General features: G+C 41.1%; 1 protein-coding gene across 2 annotated transcripts in view; it reads right to left on the reverse strand.

Annotated features, from left to right (window-relative positions):
* Positions 1-1300: 1300 nt before the first annotated feature.
* The window catches only part of LOC126380620 (HEAT repeat-containing protein 5B), a 33716-nt gene continuing 19535 nt past the window's right edge, over positions 1301-15481 (reverse strand). For both annotated transcript variants that reach the window (XM_050030151.1, XM_050030150.1), the window contains 16 exons: positions 14710-14937; positions 14057-14238; positions 13496-13620; positions 13092-13212; positions 12443-12586; positions 11658-11799; positions 11141-11299; positions 10634-10729; positions 10233-10356; positions 9726-9877; positions 9218-9517; positions 8647-8856; positions 6529-6668; positions 5853-6063; positions 4540-4685; positions 1301-4118 (listed from right to left, as the gene is read on the reverse strand). In XM_050030151.1, the coding sequence (XP_049886108.1) occupies positions 3942-4118; positions 4540-4685; positions 5853-6063; positions 6529-6668; positions 8647-8856; positions 9218-9517; positions 9726-9877; positions 10233-10356; positions 10634-10729; positions 11141-11299; positions 11658-11799; positions 12443-12586; positions 13092-13212; positions 13496-13620; positions 14057-14238; positions 14710-14937 (2657 nt within the window). In that variant the 3' untranslated portion in view covers positions 1301-3941. The remainder of the gene's footprint in view (positions 4119-4539; positions 4686-5852; positions 6064-6528; positions 6669-8646; positions 8857-9217; positions 9518-9725; positions 9878-10232; positions 10357-10633; positions 10730-11140; positions 11300-11657; positions 11800-12442; positions 12587-13091; positions 13213-13495; positions 13621-14056; positions 14239-14709; positions 14938-15481) is intronic.

A 15481-nucleotide genomic window follows, 5' to 3' on the forward strand; every position in this document is an offset into this window, starting at 1 on the left:
GGTAAATGTACGTTCATAACAAGTTAACTCATCAGGAGTCGCTTGTTATTTCTCTTTCGTTACTAGAGTGTAGCGAAAAATTTTATTTAAAAATTTTAAATTTTTAAATAAAATTTTTCTTCCTCAACTAAAACGGAACTGTAACACGTTTTTTTTTACACTTCCCACTTGGCTGTATGGCATACAGGTGTGTGCCTACGCGCCGGGAAAAAGTTATGTTCGTTTGACATTTCGTTTACGCGATGACGATGGCAATTTAGTCCCGTCGCGATTATTTCTTTAAAGTGGTGTATAAGCCACATATATTATGATGGAAGGATGGTGAAGTCTTCTGGTGAGTGTTTAGATGGTTATTATCGTGGAACGTTGGCAATTATGAGCTACATATGTTCATGACAATGACCTAACCTCACGTTCTTTCTTTCAGTATAAAAACAATGGTTTAGTCCATCGACTAGGGGGAATGCTGTTATAATATCGTCCCACGTGATGTGGTGAGTGTTTTTACCTTTAATTCCGCGTCGTAACGGGGTTGACAGAGCTGTAACATGTCATTTTGTTACAGGGGTCAAAGTACACCGGCAGAGTCCAGTGTTAAAGTTCTACTAGAATGATCAACTGTAAAGACTAACTTCAAAAATCAACTTCAAGGTCTTCCTTCAGGGTCTAGCTCCCCAGCCATGACTACCTTTTGTGTTCATTATCTACTTTTACCGTCAGGGTCAGTTCCTGCTGCGGTCATGAATGTACATAATTCCAGTTTGGTGTTAAAATCTCTGGATAACATCTAGATATCTCTTCTTCATGATTAATTTAACTTATTATGGATAGTGCCATTCTCTCAATGCGTTATTCAACTAATACATGGAGTATTTATCCTCAATACATACTCCATGCCTTATGTCAGGACCTGCCGTCCTGACACTTTACTTATCCTCAGAGGGATAAAACCTAGTTGTTTAGGTATAATACTAAGTTAAGATACCATGTTATAGTAATAGATTTATTTCTTAATTTACATTAGGATGGTTTGTAACCGACTGACTTCATTTTGTTTTATTGTGAAATTGTTGAATCAATTATACCTTTGTTAAAAGTGAAATCTTTATTATTTCCAATACCTTGGCTTTGTTTGTAATAGGAGGGGATCTTCTATACGGCGCCCAACATTTTAATCTTATTCTCCCCCTATTCTCTGAGTTAGGTGCCTATTTCCACGCCCTGGGAAACTAATATCTCATTATAAGACAACCTCTATAGGGGCAACTCACACCCCAACATTAACTGTCTTACAATATGTAATGAAATATAACATTATAGCGATCTATGCTCTAAATCTATAATAAACGTGTAAATATATTTTAAATTGTTATATCTGCTAAATCTAATATTCTCTATAAATGTGTGTAACAAGTCTAGTTTAGTTAAGTTTATTGTGTAATCAATGAATATATAAAACTGTGTATATTATGCTACTGTAAAAGCCTGAACAGTGAAATACGTTGATATATCAACGAGTAAATCATTCTAGTTCGATACAAACTAATAAACTCGTAGATAAACGTGTTGAAAGCAGATCGATGTCGCTAGCGCCTAAATATTTCCTCCACACATCGATCCATCTCCGTCCATAATAAGGCAATATGTGAAACGAAGAACTAATCTGTTCTAATCTATCTAGTTAATATAGTAATCTATTTTATTACTCTAATCGAACCCAGTAGTACTACGCTGTTCATTTTTATTTATTTTGGCGTACAAAAGGAGACCACCTACGCAATGCAGAACAATTTCTGGGCAGTTTACAATAAAATATCACGCAGTTTTCTGCATCGTATCGCCATAATAGCTTGACCGCCATTAGCTAATTCTTAGACTGTTAAGTCTTGTGGTTTATCATGTTATGGCGTTTACAGTAACATATAATGGTGGCTCATATATACAACATTTGGGATTGACTGGGTCCCCAGCCCAGTCCGAATTTCACGTCGCGGTTATTTCACCACGTTACACTAGATTTTGCAATGAAGGACTTCCCAAGCCACGATCCCAGAACAATAGATGGCGCTGTACTGATTTCCTTCGTTTAACCTTCTAATTTCATGGATAACAGACATATGCATCTTTTGTCTTTGTTTTTGGGTTATAAATAATGACCCTTGTTATTACACCCAGGCACAACACATCTTCCACCTACTATTAATTTGATCAAAGTAATCGGTAGATCAGAATTATGTACATATCTGATTCAAATATCAAGCAGTAATTATATTTATGTATGCATCTGCCATATCATTGTTTTTTTGAATAATTATGTACCCAGAGCAATGAGAAAATAGGTAAATATCACGTTAAATCTGAACAGTGCCATCTATATTTTTTTTGGGAATGTAGCCTGGAAAGTTCCTCATTAAAAAATGAAGAAAAAAACAATTATAATCGACATAAAGTCACAATGAAAACAACTGTCACTGTGTTTACTTCACGTGATTTACTTTTCATGTTTGTTGACAGTTTCGATTAGCGTTGCCGAAGTTATGATAATTTTACTATCATGGCTGTATGGGCATAGTTCCCTTTGTCTTGCCCTTCGAAAAAACATATAGATTGATTATCGATAGTTGACCAGCCGGGCTAACCATGCGCAACGAGATAAAATTCAATAAATTTTGTCGGAATCAATAAGTTTGCTTTTCCCCCTAACATGTGTGCCAAGTGATTTTGATCGTATTTTGATAGAACGACAAACTTATTTGGGTTGTTCACATATTAGCAATAATCGACAAAATGACCGTGACAAAATTTTATCACGTGGCGCATGTTAGCCCTACTGGATGAAATCATTTATACTATCGATAGTATCAATAGCTCAGTTATATCGATACCGTCGTCACACAGCAAATTATCGGTAGAACTGCTCACCGGCCGCGGACCGGAGGGGAGTAGCCATAGCGTTAGTTGCCAATACAACATTTTCTACCACTTTTCGCGGTGCGGAAAGGTGTGAAACGTCACATTGTGGTTGTACCAATTGACGATAAACTGACTTTCGATAAATTCAAAAAATCGTTCAGTTGAAAATAAGATAAAAAAGATAGTTAATAATGGCGTGTCGTAAATATTATTGATGAACTGACAGGTACAAGGAAAAGTGGCAAGTTTAGTACGTTAAAATATTCGCCAGAAGTACGATATTTTGCATCAACTTTTAGCTACGACTCTATATTCAAAGTTGCCTTGAGCATCTGCATCATTCGACCCCAGTGGAAGGAAGGAATTGTAATTGGCATCCATTGTCCAGGTCTGATCCGCATAATGTATGAAGCATGTTGATCAACAAATCCGTAACCAACAGGAAAGTTATAATTTATTTTCAGGTTTTACGAGATTTAAACGGTAATAATGTAATATAAAATTACTAAAATATAAAGCCAACGCCATCTTTTCTAAATTTGACTAGCCAGATCCCTTTTTGCACCAAAATATCGAATAATTAGGCATTTTTCAAGGACGTCGTTTCAGCTACGCACCTAGATTCAGTTTAGTGCGCATGCTGACTGCAGCTACTTTTTTTATAGAATTACCTGTCCTGGGAATATAGAGGTTAGCAGAGGGGACCGCCTGCGTATGTCTACTCCCTTCCGTTATCGATATTATTAAAACTATCGTTACTATCTACAGCCTATCGATACTATTATTTTATTTCAACTATCGATAGACACTAGTTTCGATCTCTAATCGCATTTTCTATATTCCATGCATTATCCAAACACTTTTGAAAATGTGTTTGTATATTACTCGTGGGGGAAATATTTCTGGGGGGCTAAAATGGCCACATTGAAAATTTGCAACATTGCTTTCTTAGATGAGTTGCATCGATGTGGTCATTTTAACCCCCCAGGTCAGATTACGTAGCTTGTTGCGTTGTGGATGTGGATTATTCACCTGAAGTCGCTGAAGTCAGTCTTCAGCTGGATGGTTGGCTTGGCGGGGCGCGCGTCAAAGACGGGGCGCGGGTGAGCAGGCCGCGCGGGCCTGCTGCTTGCCTGACTCGCTTTCAGGGCATTCTCCAGCTTGCTGCGAAGCTCACATGACTGCTGCATCATTGTTTTGAACTCCTGTAACAGTCAACATGAAAATTGTGTAATGGAATCCTATAAACAAAGACTATGGGGGCATGTTGGAGCACCTGTCGTATACTTTTCCTGCAGGCGCTTTTTTCTTGCTGTGTGTTTGGGCGTGGTTCAACCCTCCTCACAATAAATAATTCATTGGAACGTGCAAGTCGTATTTATTTTTTTGAAAACTTTTTGGAATACCTATAGGCGCTAAATCCATTTCAAATCTACGTTAATTCACAACATTAACATACGCTAAGAACCTTTTCTAAAAACGCGTCCGAACTGTGTTGTAAATACGTTTACAGTAAGTTATGTAGATAGTGGTAGTAGCGTAGATAGTATAAGTTCGTTCCCTCAAATTAAGATGTTATGGTTATTCAAATAAGTTTAATATCGATTGTACAGTGTCGATTTTTACCTGTGGATGTTTAGGCCCGACTCTGGTGAGCCATTGCAGCGCGAACTCATGAAGCGCGCGCACATGCGCCGGCGCACGGGACAAGTCGCTGCTCTCGCGTAAGTAAGAAATTACGATCGGCACTAACATCCGTAACATCTGAATACCTGTTGAAAAGAGGTTTACTCATTATTTACACGGCATACAAAATATATAAAAATGCAGATATGTTGGGATACGAAATGTTTGCCTCTTAATAATTTGATATATAAGTTAGCTGAACAATATATTGTGTCGATATTCTTTTTAAATCATTATTTTAATCTTCTTCTATCGCCTGGGTTGTGAGGTGGAGTACCAATCTCATCAAACCAGGTGTCAGGGTTACTATTGAGCCGCCAAAGGCCCCTGACATGGCTCATGTAAAGACTACTTACTTACATCAGTAAGTAGTAACCGGGACCAACTGCTTAAGTGCATTCCAAAGCACGGATCATCTTACTTTCGGTCAATCAGGTGACCAGCCAGTAATGTCCTAACCAAACTAGGGATCACAAAGTATTTTTTGTGAAATATCCCCACCGGGAATCGAACCCGGGACCTCCGGATCGTGAGCCCAAAGCTCAACCACTGGACACGGAGGTAGTTATTATTTTAATGACAATGATATTTATAAGCTTGGGAAAGAGCTCGCACATGATTACGAGAACTAGCGATTGAAAGCCTTTTGTATGTGACTAAATAAAAACTTATTTCTATATACATACCTTTTTTCTTATGAGTAATATAGCCGTTTCCTAAAGTGTTGCAGCGTGAGGAAAACAGTTACGAATTAAGCAAGTGAATGTGCTGATATAATAACATGAATGTTCATAATTCATTTATATATAGGGGAATCTTACACTAAATATAAGTAGCTCATAATTAATTATAAAATAAACACTGTTGTAAGGTGCTTTTAAATTATGTGTAGCCTAAAAACATTTATTTATTTATCAATGCTTACCCGTTAGTGCCGTTAGTGTCCATTTGTGCCTATTGCATTAGGATAGTTACCCAGCGTATTTGATTACCTATAAATGGGTTCATAGGTACTTAGTAAAAAATGTAAGTATTTTTCTTTTTTTACTTTCCAATTAGCTTTCTTTACTTTCAAAAAGGGCCCCAAATTCTTGTGTGCCCAAGGGCCCCAGCCTAGTTTAAGACTACGCTGGTTGCGATGGCGGCCGAAGGGTGCAATAGCTTACCTAGACCAGTAGATATATTTTATTGTGATGTGAAACTATATAAGCTGTTACTGTACATTTATAACTAAATAAACAAAATAGACTTACGTGCAGGCTCAGGAGCAGCATTGACGAGCTCATCGAGGGCAGTCAGGGCTGCAATAGCCGCCTTAGTATGGGCCATATCGACGGGGCGACCCGCCGCGGCGGCACGACCCACCACGCGACCAGCGAGCGCCCGCGCCCACCACGAGACTATCTCCGGCGACGCCGAGGTAGACCACACGCTGCGTAACACTGAGCAGCATGAGGCGAACACCTGCGGAGTTTGTTGGTTGGTGTAGAAAATTACAAGGGGGGGTACAATACCACATATCGAGAAATAGATATGACATTTGCTACGTAGATTGTAGTCATTATACACTATCAGCCCTACCAATAAAAAATAAGCAAGTGGTAAGCATTTGTTTAAGCTAAGCAAAATTTAATTCAACTATCAAATAATTAGATTAAACTTTGCCTGCTTGTCGCCGCTTGTTGATTTTTTATTGGTAAGGCGGTGAGTACATTATTGGTAAAGCCCTCGTTATTTATCGCGTCTGGCTTAGGACTATAGAAATATAAAAACTATAATAGAAAAAATCTCAGCTAAGGGTATTTATGAAGTCACTAAGTTTCTATAAAACATTGTCAGTATCTGTAGGTCCTACACAAAAAAACCCGTCTCCATTCTTGAAATGCTTAGACTGTGTGTCAGAAAATTCTGCAAGTGTTAGTACAGTACCTCGTTGTCGCGTGTCTCGAGACATTGTCGGAAGTGATTGATGCAGGGGTAGTGAAGCGGCGCGGCGGGCGCGGCCCGGTTCAGCACCACTGCCATGCCGCGAGCTCCTACCACCGGGTCGATGCGTTGGTCTGGCTCATCTACAATTATACGAGGGTGGATCGAAAAGTTCGCGGCCTGACATACAACCGTTTATTTTGTTTTTACAATACTACCCTCATTGGGTCTATACATTCTTCAATTTTCACAGTACGAAATTTTGTTGCAGTAGTATTTGTGGTTTATAAGTTATAGCGTGCTAACAGAGACCGAGTGTGCAGTTTTTTAAAAATGGACAAAATTGAACAACGTGCGGTAATCAAATATCTGTTTAAAAAGGGATTAATACCGAAAGAGATCCATGATGATATGACGAAAACATTAGGGAAATCTGGGCCATCATATACCACTGTAAAAAAATGGGTAGCAGAATTTAAACGTGGACGAGAGAGCATTGAAGATGACCCTCGCTCCGGCCGGCCTACGGTCTACGACGGAAGAAAACATCCACAAAGTGTGTGATCTCATATTAGAAAACCGAAGATTGACTATTAGGGAGATTGCAGACACTATAGGCATTTCGTATGAGCGAACACAAAACATCATTATCAATGAACTCGGATTTTCTAAGGTATCCGCTAGGTGGGTCCCCAGACTGCTTTCAGTTGAACAAAAACGAATTCGTTTAACAATTTCTCGCGACTGTTTGGAGATGTTTGAGGCTGATCCGCAGGACTTTTTGGATCGTTTTGTTACTATGGACGAAACCTGGGTTCATCACTATACGCCCGAGTCCAAACAACAGTCCAAGCAGTGGAAAAGATCTGATGAACCAACCCCAAAGAAAGCAAAAGGAATTTTATCGGCTGGCAAGGTGATGGCATCAGTTTTTTGGGATGCTCGTGGAGTCATAATGGTGGACTATCTTTCAAAGGGCCAAACAATAAACTCAGCATACTATTGCACCCTATTGCGCCATTTGCGTGAAGAAATTAAAGAAAAACGTCCAGGATTACTGAGAAAGAAAGTGTTGTTTCACCAGGATAACGCACGCGCTCACACATCTGTCGAAAGCATGGCTCAAATTCGTGACTGTGGTTTTGAACTGCTGCCCCATCCGGCTTATTCGCCTGATTTGGCACCGTCCGACTTTCACCTGTTTCCCAACTTAAAAAAACACCTTGGAGGCCAGAGATTTTCATCAAATGAAGAGGTTGAAACCGCAGTGAACCAGTATTTTGCAGACCTTGAAGAATCATTTTTTAAAACCGGAATAGAAGCTTTGCAAAACAGATGGAAGAAATGTATTGAGTTAGGTGGAGACTATGTTGAGAAATAAAAACGTTTTTGCATGCAATTTATTTTGTTTTCTTGTTGAGGCCGAGAACTTTTCGATCCACCCTCGTACATTACCGTGTACATACACACCTACACATAGTCACGCCCTTATCCCTAACCGGATGGACATGCTCACAAGTCATCCATAAAACAAACCGTAGCCACTCTTCATATTCGTTCCATTATACATATGATGGACCGTACGGTGACAGGATATCAGCCAAGTAGAGTTCATTTTTTGAAAGGACATTGCGGCCACATGTGGTATGCTGTAAATATGACCACTTCAACACACAAGGTAATAATCATTATCTGATCAAATACAAAACATTAATTGAACTCCCCAGCGTTACCCCGTTTTTACGGGGTTGGCTTATCTAACCTGAAGATTTGGCAGGTCCAACATTTTATAGAAGTGACTGCCCATCTGATCCTCCAACCCAAACGTAAAACCAGCCCAATTACAAAGTACGTCATAATTAAGTAAGTGTAACATTGACCATTCTTGTCTATCAAAGGCCCAATACTTTGAGTTCTTTAAAAGACACGACGTTCGCCTTCTGTTAAATTTGTTCTTCTTGATCGTCCCTTTCCTGTCTTTACTTCTATCTTCCCTTTGTCTTATTAAATGTCCAATAATCTTAGGTAAAACATTTTTTTTGGAAAATGTTTTCTTCGTTTTTAAAGAGTATCTCATTTAATTTGGTTGTCACATAGCCTACGGTACAACAACAATCTTACCACTCTTCACTCTCTCGACAAGTTTGGCGAGCGCGCTCTGCAACAGCTCGGCGTGTTGTTTGCGCGTGTGTTCGTGCACCTCCATCACCTTGCATTCGGCGGCGCGCTGCAGTAACAAAACTCCCGCCTCAGCGAGTGTCGGCTCTCCCTTACATTCCTTTAGCACTTCGGTAGCGAGGTATAGAATTGTTGGCAGTAAAGATAAGGCACCTGCAATTACATGTGACTTATGATGTACGGTGTAAGTTGGAAAATAAAGGAAGTTTTGATCGATGACTAATTGTCGCGAGCTTTTTTTGTAAGCCTTTTATTTTACGCCCAAAGCGAACTAGACTCCTACTATGATGGAAAACGCCAATATCTGGATGTTTATCGCTCATGAATGCAAAACCTATTGAATGGATATTGTAAATAAACTACAGACTGGCGGGGCATTACAGTGCAAGCACTCACAAGGTGAAGCGAAGACCTGAAGATCGCGGGAAAACGTTGAACGTAGGCAGCATAAGATCGGTCATTGTGCTTAGGGAAGACCTATGTGACAGTGTAAGCAATAAAAACATTCACATACCTTGGGGACTAGTAAGTGACGGCAGCTCCGACATGGCGAACAGGCTTTTGATAAGCAACGTGTCTCCATGAACGCCGAGGCCCTTGGGAACTCCGATGACGCCTACCGTGCCCTCCTGTTTGAGGGGGCTGAGCGGCGGCAGGCGACGAACGAGAAGGCACAGACAGACCTCGAGGCAAGCGAACACGAGAGATTTGCCTGGAGGCAAATCACCAGTAGGCCCGCCCTCGCCTAGAGTGTGCACCACTTCTCTAACTGATTGCGGTATCGGGCCGACGGTCGCTTCATTTGGCGCTAGTTCTGTTGAGATAGGACATATTGCTAAATCTACACTAATATTATAAAGAAGTTTGTTATTTCATACAAAAGGTCTTTTTTGTTCTAGCGTTTACCCCGTTTGCGCGCGCTTAACATAATGTCCGCTTTTTTCCAATAAGTATAAGACGTTTTCAATAGTAGAGAAACGCAAATCTGTTTGTCTGTTCCTGTAATATCAAAAGCAGGTTACCTTTGATCTTAGCCTGCATGTTAGCTTGCAGTTGCTCCCTGGCTCCCACTATGATCAGTTTGAGGACATCGGCGGCCAGCAATAACGCCTCAATGCTCTCTTGCGTCAGCCCAGTGCGATGCATGATCTGACATAACTCTATCGCCAAAGTCCTAAATGTTAAAATATAAATTAATAACCAATATGCGGAATACACGGGTTTCTCTATAGCATCTGCGCGCGCGGTTACCGCGGGTTTCGACCAATATGTGAACATCGTGCGGCTAGCGATCGAAGTCTGCGATAATCGTCGCACCGGGCGCGATAGCATAAGCGTGCGCATCTGACTATATCTACCGGATACATTTAATTAATTATGTTTTTTGACAAACTTCTTAAATAACAAATAATAGTAGCTCGTTGTTCAATTAGACAAAATATTTCTGAAAGAGTTTAATGTTTTAGTTTTGACGGCAGAACAAAATCTAAACATTTAAATTGTTAGCTATAAATATATGTAGTACTTACCTATCTTTGAGAAGCCTAGCTCTATTCTCCGTGGAGTCAAGCAATGTTACCAGGGATAAGAGTACGAATACAGTGTTTTCCACACTAATATCACGCTGAGCACATAGCGCTTCCATGCAAATACCTGAAATAAAATAGGTCTTTAACAAACATTTATACTTGCTTAAAGTTATGTACAATGGGTACCGGGAGCGTTTGTGTGTATGATGCTATCCGAAATACGCGCGCGGTGCGATAAACGATAAATGAACCAACTATATTGGCTACGCGATAGACAAACTAATTCTATTGGCTTAATTTCATCGCAGCCCACGCTATTATTGGTTACCATGTCACAGAACACTCCCGGTGCCGCCGCAGTATGTAGAGCTAATTTGAAAATCTCGAAAACGTGAATTTACCAAACAGCAAGTGGAATCTCTCGTCGACAGGTTCAAAGAACTCGCAGTTTCCGTTTTCCATTTTCGTAGTCCGGTTGTCAACTACTTCAGGTGCTTCTGAAAATTAATTATTACAATGTCATAGTAGCTCCACGCAACATTGGTGTATTATTGTGAGTCAGTTTTTATTGCGGTGTGACTGGCAGGAATGGGGTGTGCGTGGTACCTCTGGTATAGCTACTGGTGTGCCCACGACGAACGAGTGCTATATAAGCATAATTCGTCCCTCCCCTCGATTATTATTAACGTTCCTTCCTTAGGCTATGCACATTTTAACTGTTATTTTCAGAAAATAGAAAAGGAACACGGGTCAATAGTCGCAGCGAGTGTAAACAACACGGAGACCCGTGATTAGCGTCGTACATTGCTGCGTTGGACCTTGCTGCGTCGTAAGGCCTACGAATCACTTTGCGTGCGGTAGCCGAATTATGCAGATCCTGCAGATCTCTCTTTATTCTTACCACTTACCGGTATTATCGCTGGGTTCGGCGTGAATATTGGCGTTGAACCGCAGACAGGCTGCATACAGGAGGGAAGGCCAGGCCTCCGCATAGTGCGCGCGAGAAGCGTCAGTAGTCTCCGCGGAGTAGAACGCGCCGCCACCGTGCGGTAGTTGAGACGCGAATTCTAGACAATGTTTTAACGTTAATAAACACGTAGTTCTGAACTCAAACTTTACCGGTTAGTATTATGAAGATATAAAAATCGGACAAAACTCAAGATACTATTTACGTTCTATCCAACACACAATCTTATCTTTTTAGTTCGTGTGAGTTGAAACTGCTGTAAGGTCGATAACCGACCTCACCAATCCTGGTGTCAAGGTTTATATTGAGCCGCCAAAGGTTCTTACAAGGCTCTTGTTAGTAACGATACGCACTTACTTCAGTAAGAAGTAGTCGAGACCTACAGTTAAATATTCATACGGCTTAACAATGTTATAATCTTCCACCTCTGCGGAACTATTATGGCTAAGGGACGATACCTGGTGGCAAACTCAATAGCGCATGGTCTTTCAGGGCAGCGATCCAATTTTCCCCAAGACTCTCTAGTTCTGGCTCGACGAGTTTGAGCAAACTTTCTCCCTTAGACTCAAATTCTCCATATTCGTCGTCTTCTTCGTTGTCCTGAAAGGAATGTAATATGTCATCAATGGTGTTTTATACTTACGGAGTAAATCTGTATCGTGCCGCTGCTGTGATGTGACTTATGGCACTAGAAATTTTACGTGCAAGAAAGCTTAACAACTATGCTACATAATTACAAATGTCAAGTTTGTTTTTACCAGATCTTGCCAATACTGATTGAGCCACCAAAGGCCTATGGCACGGCTTACGTAACGACATATTCTAACTTCAGGTAGCCGGGACCAATGGCTCAAGCCTCAAAATGCCTTCCAAAGCACGGCATCATATATAGTATCGCCCGTACGTTGGTCAATAATCAGTCAAAATCAAATCAAAATAGTTTATTTGCTTTAAATAGTACATCAATATATAACCTCGTTATTGGGACTTCCTATTAAGCCTCATTTAAAGACCTGTGTCAGGAAGCCCCGCTCTTCCTAATCGGTATTACATCTTTGACAGTACTAATTATTTCTTTTAACAAAAATAATCAACGTTTAAATAAATATAAATACTTATGAGATAAGATGTGTGTGTGTGTGTCTGTGTGTATGTGTGTTTGTGTGTGTCCAAATAGTCGGTCTTAGATACACTCGTCCTCTGTGTTCGCGTATCTAACAGTATGTTTGTCAAATTAACTCACTTGGATGTCAATCTGGCTGTTGTTGTGAAGCATTTCGTTGCGCCACCGCGCGAGCTCTGCGCGGTTGTTGAACGGCTTGCTGTCCAGCTGCTTCACGTAGCTCCCCGGCGCGCTACTATTGCTTACCATGGCTACTATGTATACCTGACAACATACATACAATTCCATCGTAATGCGTAAACCGCGTTAAAATAGGAAAGGCGATAAGTAACCTGCTGTCATCGCAGATAGGAGAAACAGTTTCATCATCATCATCACCAGCCCATTAACGTCCCCAGTGCTGGGGCACGGGCCTACCCTATGGATGGATAGGGAGATCGGGCCTTAAACCACCACGCGGGCTCAGTGCGGATTGGTGGTTATTAACGACTTCTAATGCAGCCGGGACCAACGGCTTAACGTGCCTTCCGAAGCACGGAGGAGCTCGAGATGAAAACTTTTTTTTGTGGTCACCCATCCTATGACCGGCCTTTGCGAAAGTTACTTAACTTCAACAATCGCAGACCGAGCGCGTTTACCGCTGCGCCACCGAGCTCCTCCCGAGAAACAGTTTATCAAATATAAAATACTAGATTTCTAATTTTAATTATTACCAACAAAACTTAAACTTAATTGTAATGTATTGTAAAAATAATGGTCATATACGTACCTCAGCCCAAGCCTTCAAGATGGATAGTTTCTCCAAGGTAGCCATGCTCTCGTTGTAGATCAGTGTGGTGTTCCCTCGAGTATTCAACTTGTCCAAGCTCGACACCAACAGTTGGTGCACCCTGTCGCCAATTAACTTAATTATTGAATAACAACTAATAGTGAGTCGAAGAAGAACAAATGAGAGCACTGAATTGTTCTGATGGAGAGATTCTCTAAGAATAAGTATAAGTGGTGAAATAGCTAGCACATTACGATATGATATGGTCAAATCGTCAATCTTAACCATGCAATTAAAAAACATAGACAATATTATGAAGATCGGTGGAGTTATTTTCGTGATTTTGCAAGGCATTTGGATTGCACTACTGTTCAGTTTCATTATGTAGGTCTCCACATACACACCTCTTCAAGTCATTGATGTCCCTGGCCACTCCGCGAGCGATCCACGCCGAGCACACGTCACAAGCGGCGGCCGTCACATGAGACGCAGTGTCTCCGGAGAAGGCGGGCCTTACTGCTGCGCCAACCTGCAGACAAAAAGGATTGACATCTTTGTACGCCATCATATGAGTAGCTAAGGGCAATGCTTTCTTACAAACAAAGCCTTGTTTACTTGAATTGTTTACTTTTTATTCAGCGGTTAATTCAGCTGGTCAAGATTCGCATAGTCGTGAAACTGACCCTAGTTTATTTTGGGAAAAACGAATTAATGAGGTAATTATTTTTACCTCCTTTAACATCTAACCACATATCGACTCGATATGTATAAAGTGCGTGAATCTAAAAGTTCCCCACCCTTGTTTAATTAAGACATTGCAGACAGTCCAAGAAATAAAGTCCGTGTTTCTGAAGTGTTTGAAGCCTTTGACCGCTGTATAATTCCTCTGACGTTAGTATTGGTGAGATCGAAAATGATATAGTAAGAAGGAAAGGACATTATGTTCATAATATAACTATACTAACCTGTGCTTGGTATTGCTCTAGCAGTAGATGTCCAGGGAAGTCGGGCTCAGGCGCTCGCGCGTACTGTTGTATGATCATCTGCAGTGTCCGCAGGCCACACAGCCGCAGGGCGTCGGACTCGCCAGTCGCGCCCACGAACGCCATACGGACGAGGTCCGACAGATAGAATGATAGGTAATCTCCTGCGAACAATGATGATAATAAAACACTTGTATATCACATAGGTCATACAAATAACAATTAATCAATGTTTTTTATATTGTGTATGATAGAAGTAAACTATGTTATTATATAGTCGTATTCATATCTGAAAACCAAAACCAGGAGTAATTGCATTCAGACGATTTGTTGCTTTGCTCGCCTTTAGAGGAATTACGGATGAGATTTTATGCGTATAAATATTCATTTTAAGGACGTTTGTGAGGAGTGCATGTGAAATCTTTTTTAGCGCATACTCTACCACGCTACTCCACTGTGGGTTGATGGAGGCCTTAGGGCTAGTTGATTAACGTACCTTCCGAAGGACGGAGTCATCATATTTTTTCCGGACAATCAGGTGATTCAGTCTCTAATGTTCTAACCAAACAAACTGTAATGTGTTATTAATGACTTATCTGTCCCCACTCAATACGTGGGAGTATGTGTGTATGTACCATTAGGGTCGGTGTTCAGCTTCGCTTTAGCCTTAACGAGATCGAAGTGCGCGGGATCGCCACTGGCTTCACAAGCACCCATGATCTTCTGGATGCACTCCATGGCGAATACCCGGGTGGGCCAGCGCGACTGCACCGCGGGGTGGGTGTCCTCGGCCTCAGCGTGGAACTCCGCTTGATCGTCGTCACCTTCCACGTCGAAGTCCGGCTCGCCGTTTGTTGTTTCCTCTGCGAGAATGATAATAGTTCAATGGAGCGTTTTGTAAAGCGTGAAGCAAAGAGTCGGGTATGTCTGCAGCGTCAAACAAACAAAACTAAACGTCCTGTTAGGCACAGGTCTCCCATCTATCAACCGGATGGGGGAAATCTGCTCCATTGCGATATAATAGGGGTGTTCGAGCTAGTATCCAAAGCATTTATTAGTTTTTCAACAGGATGTGCAAAAATAAATCGGTACTGACGTTTTTAAATGTCCTTCAAACCCCGGAGGAACCCGAAATGAAAGCTATACGATCACCCATCGCATCCATGACCGTTTTCGATGTTGTTTAACATATTGGTATATATACATAAGCATAACTGGGCCAACGGTTCTCGAGTTAGTTAGTTATTGGGCTCTGTTTTCCGCAGTTAGACTCTAAGATGGCCCATTATGCGTGATATTGTTGACTACGTAAGCCAACCTAACTCCTTCCAGAAGCTCACAAGCCTCCTGGGATTTTCGCAGCCTTCGCGGAACGACCCCATTCCTTTGAGGATTTGTACCCGCTGT

Source organism: Pectinophora gossypiella, chromosome Z, assembly GCF_024362695.1.
Source record: "Pectinophora gossypiella chromosome Z, ilPecGoss1.1, whole genome shotgun sequence".
Lineage (NCBI taxonomy): Eukaryota > Metazoa > Arthropoda > Insecta > Lepidoptera > Gelechiidae > Pectinophora > Pectinophora gossypiella.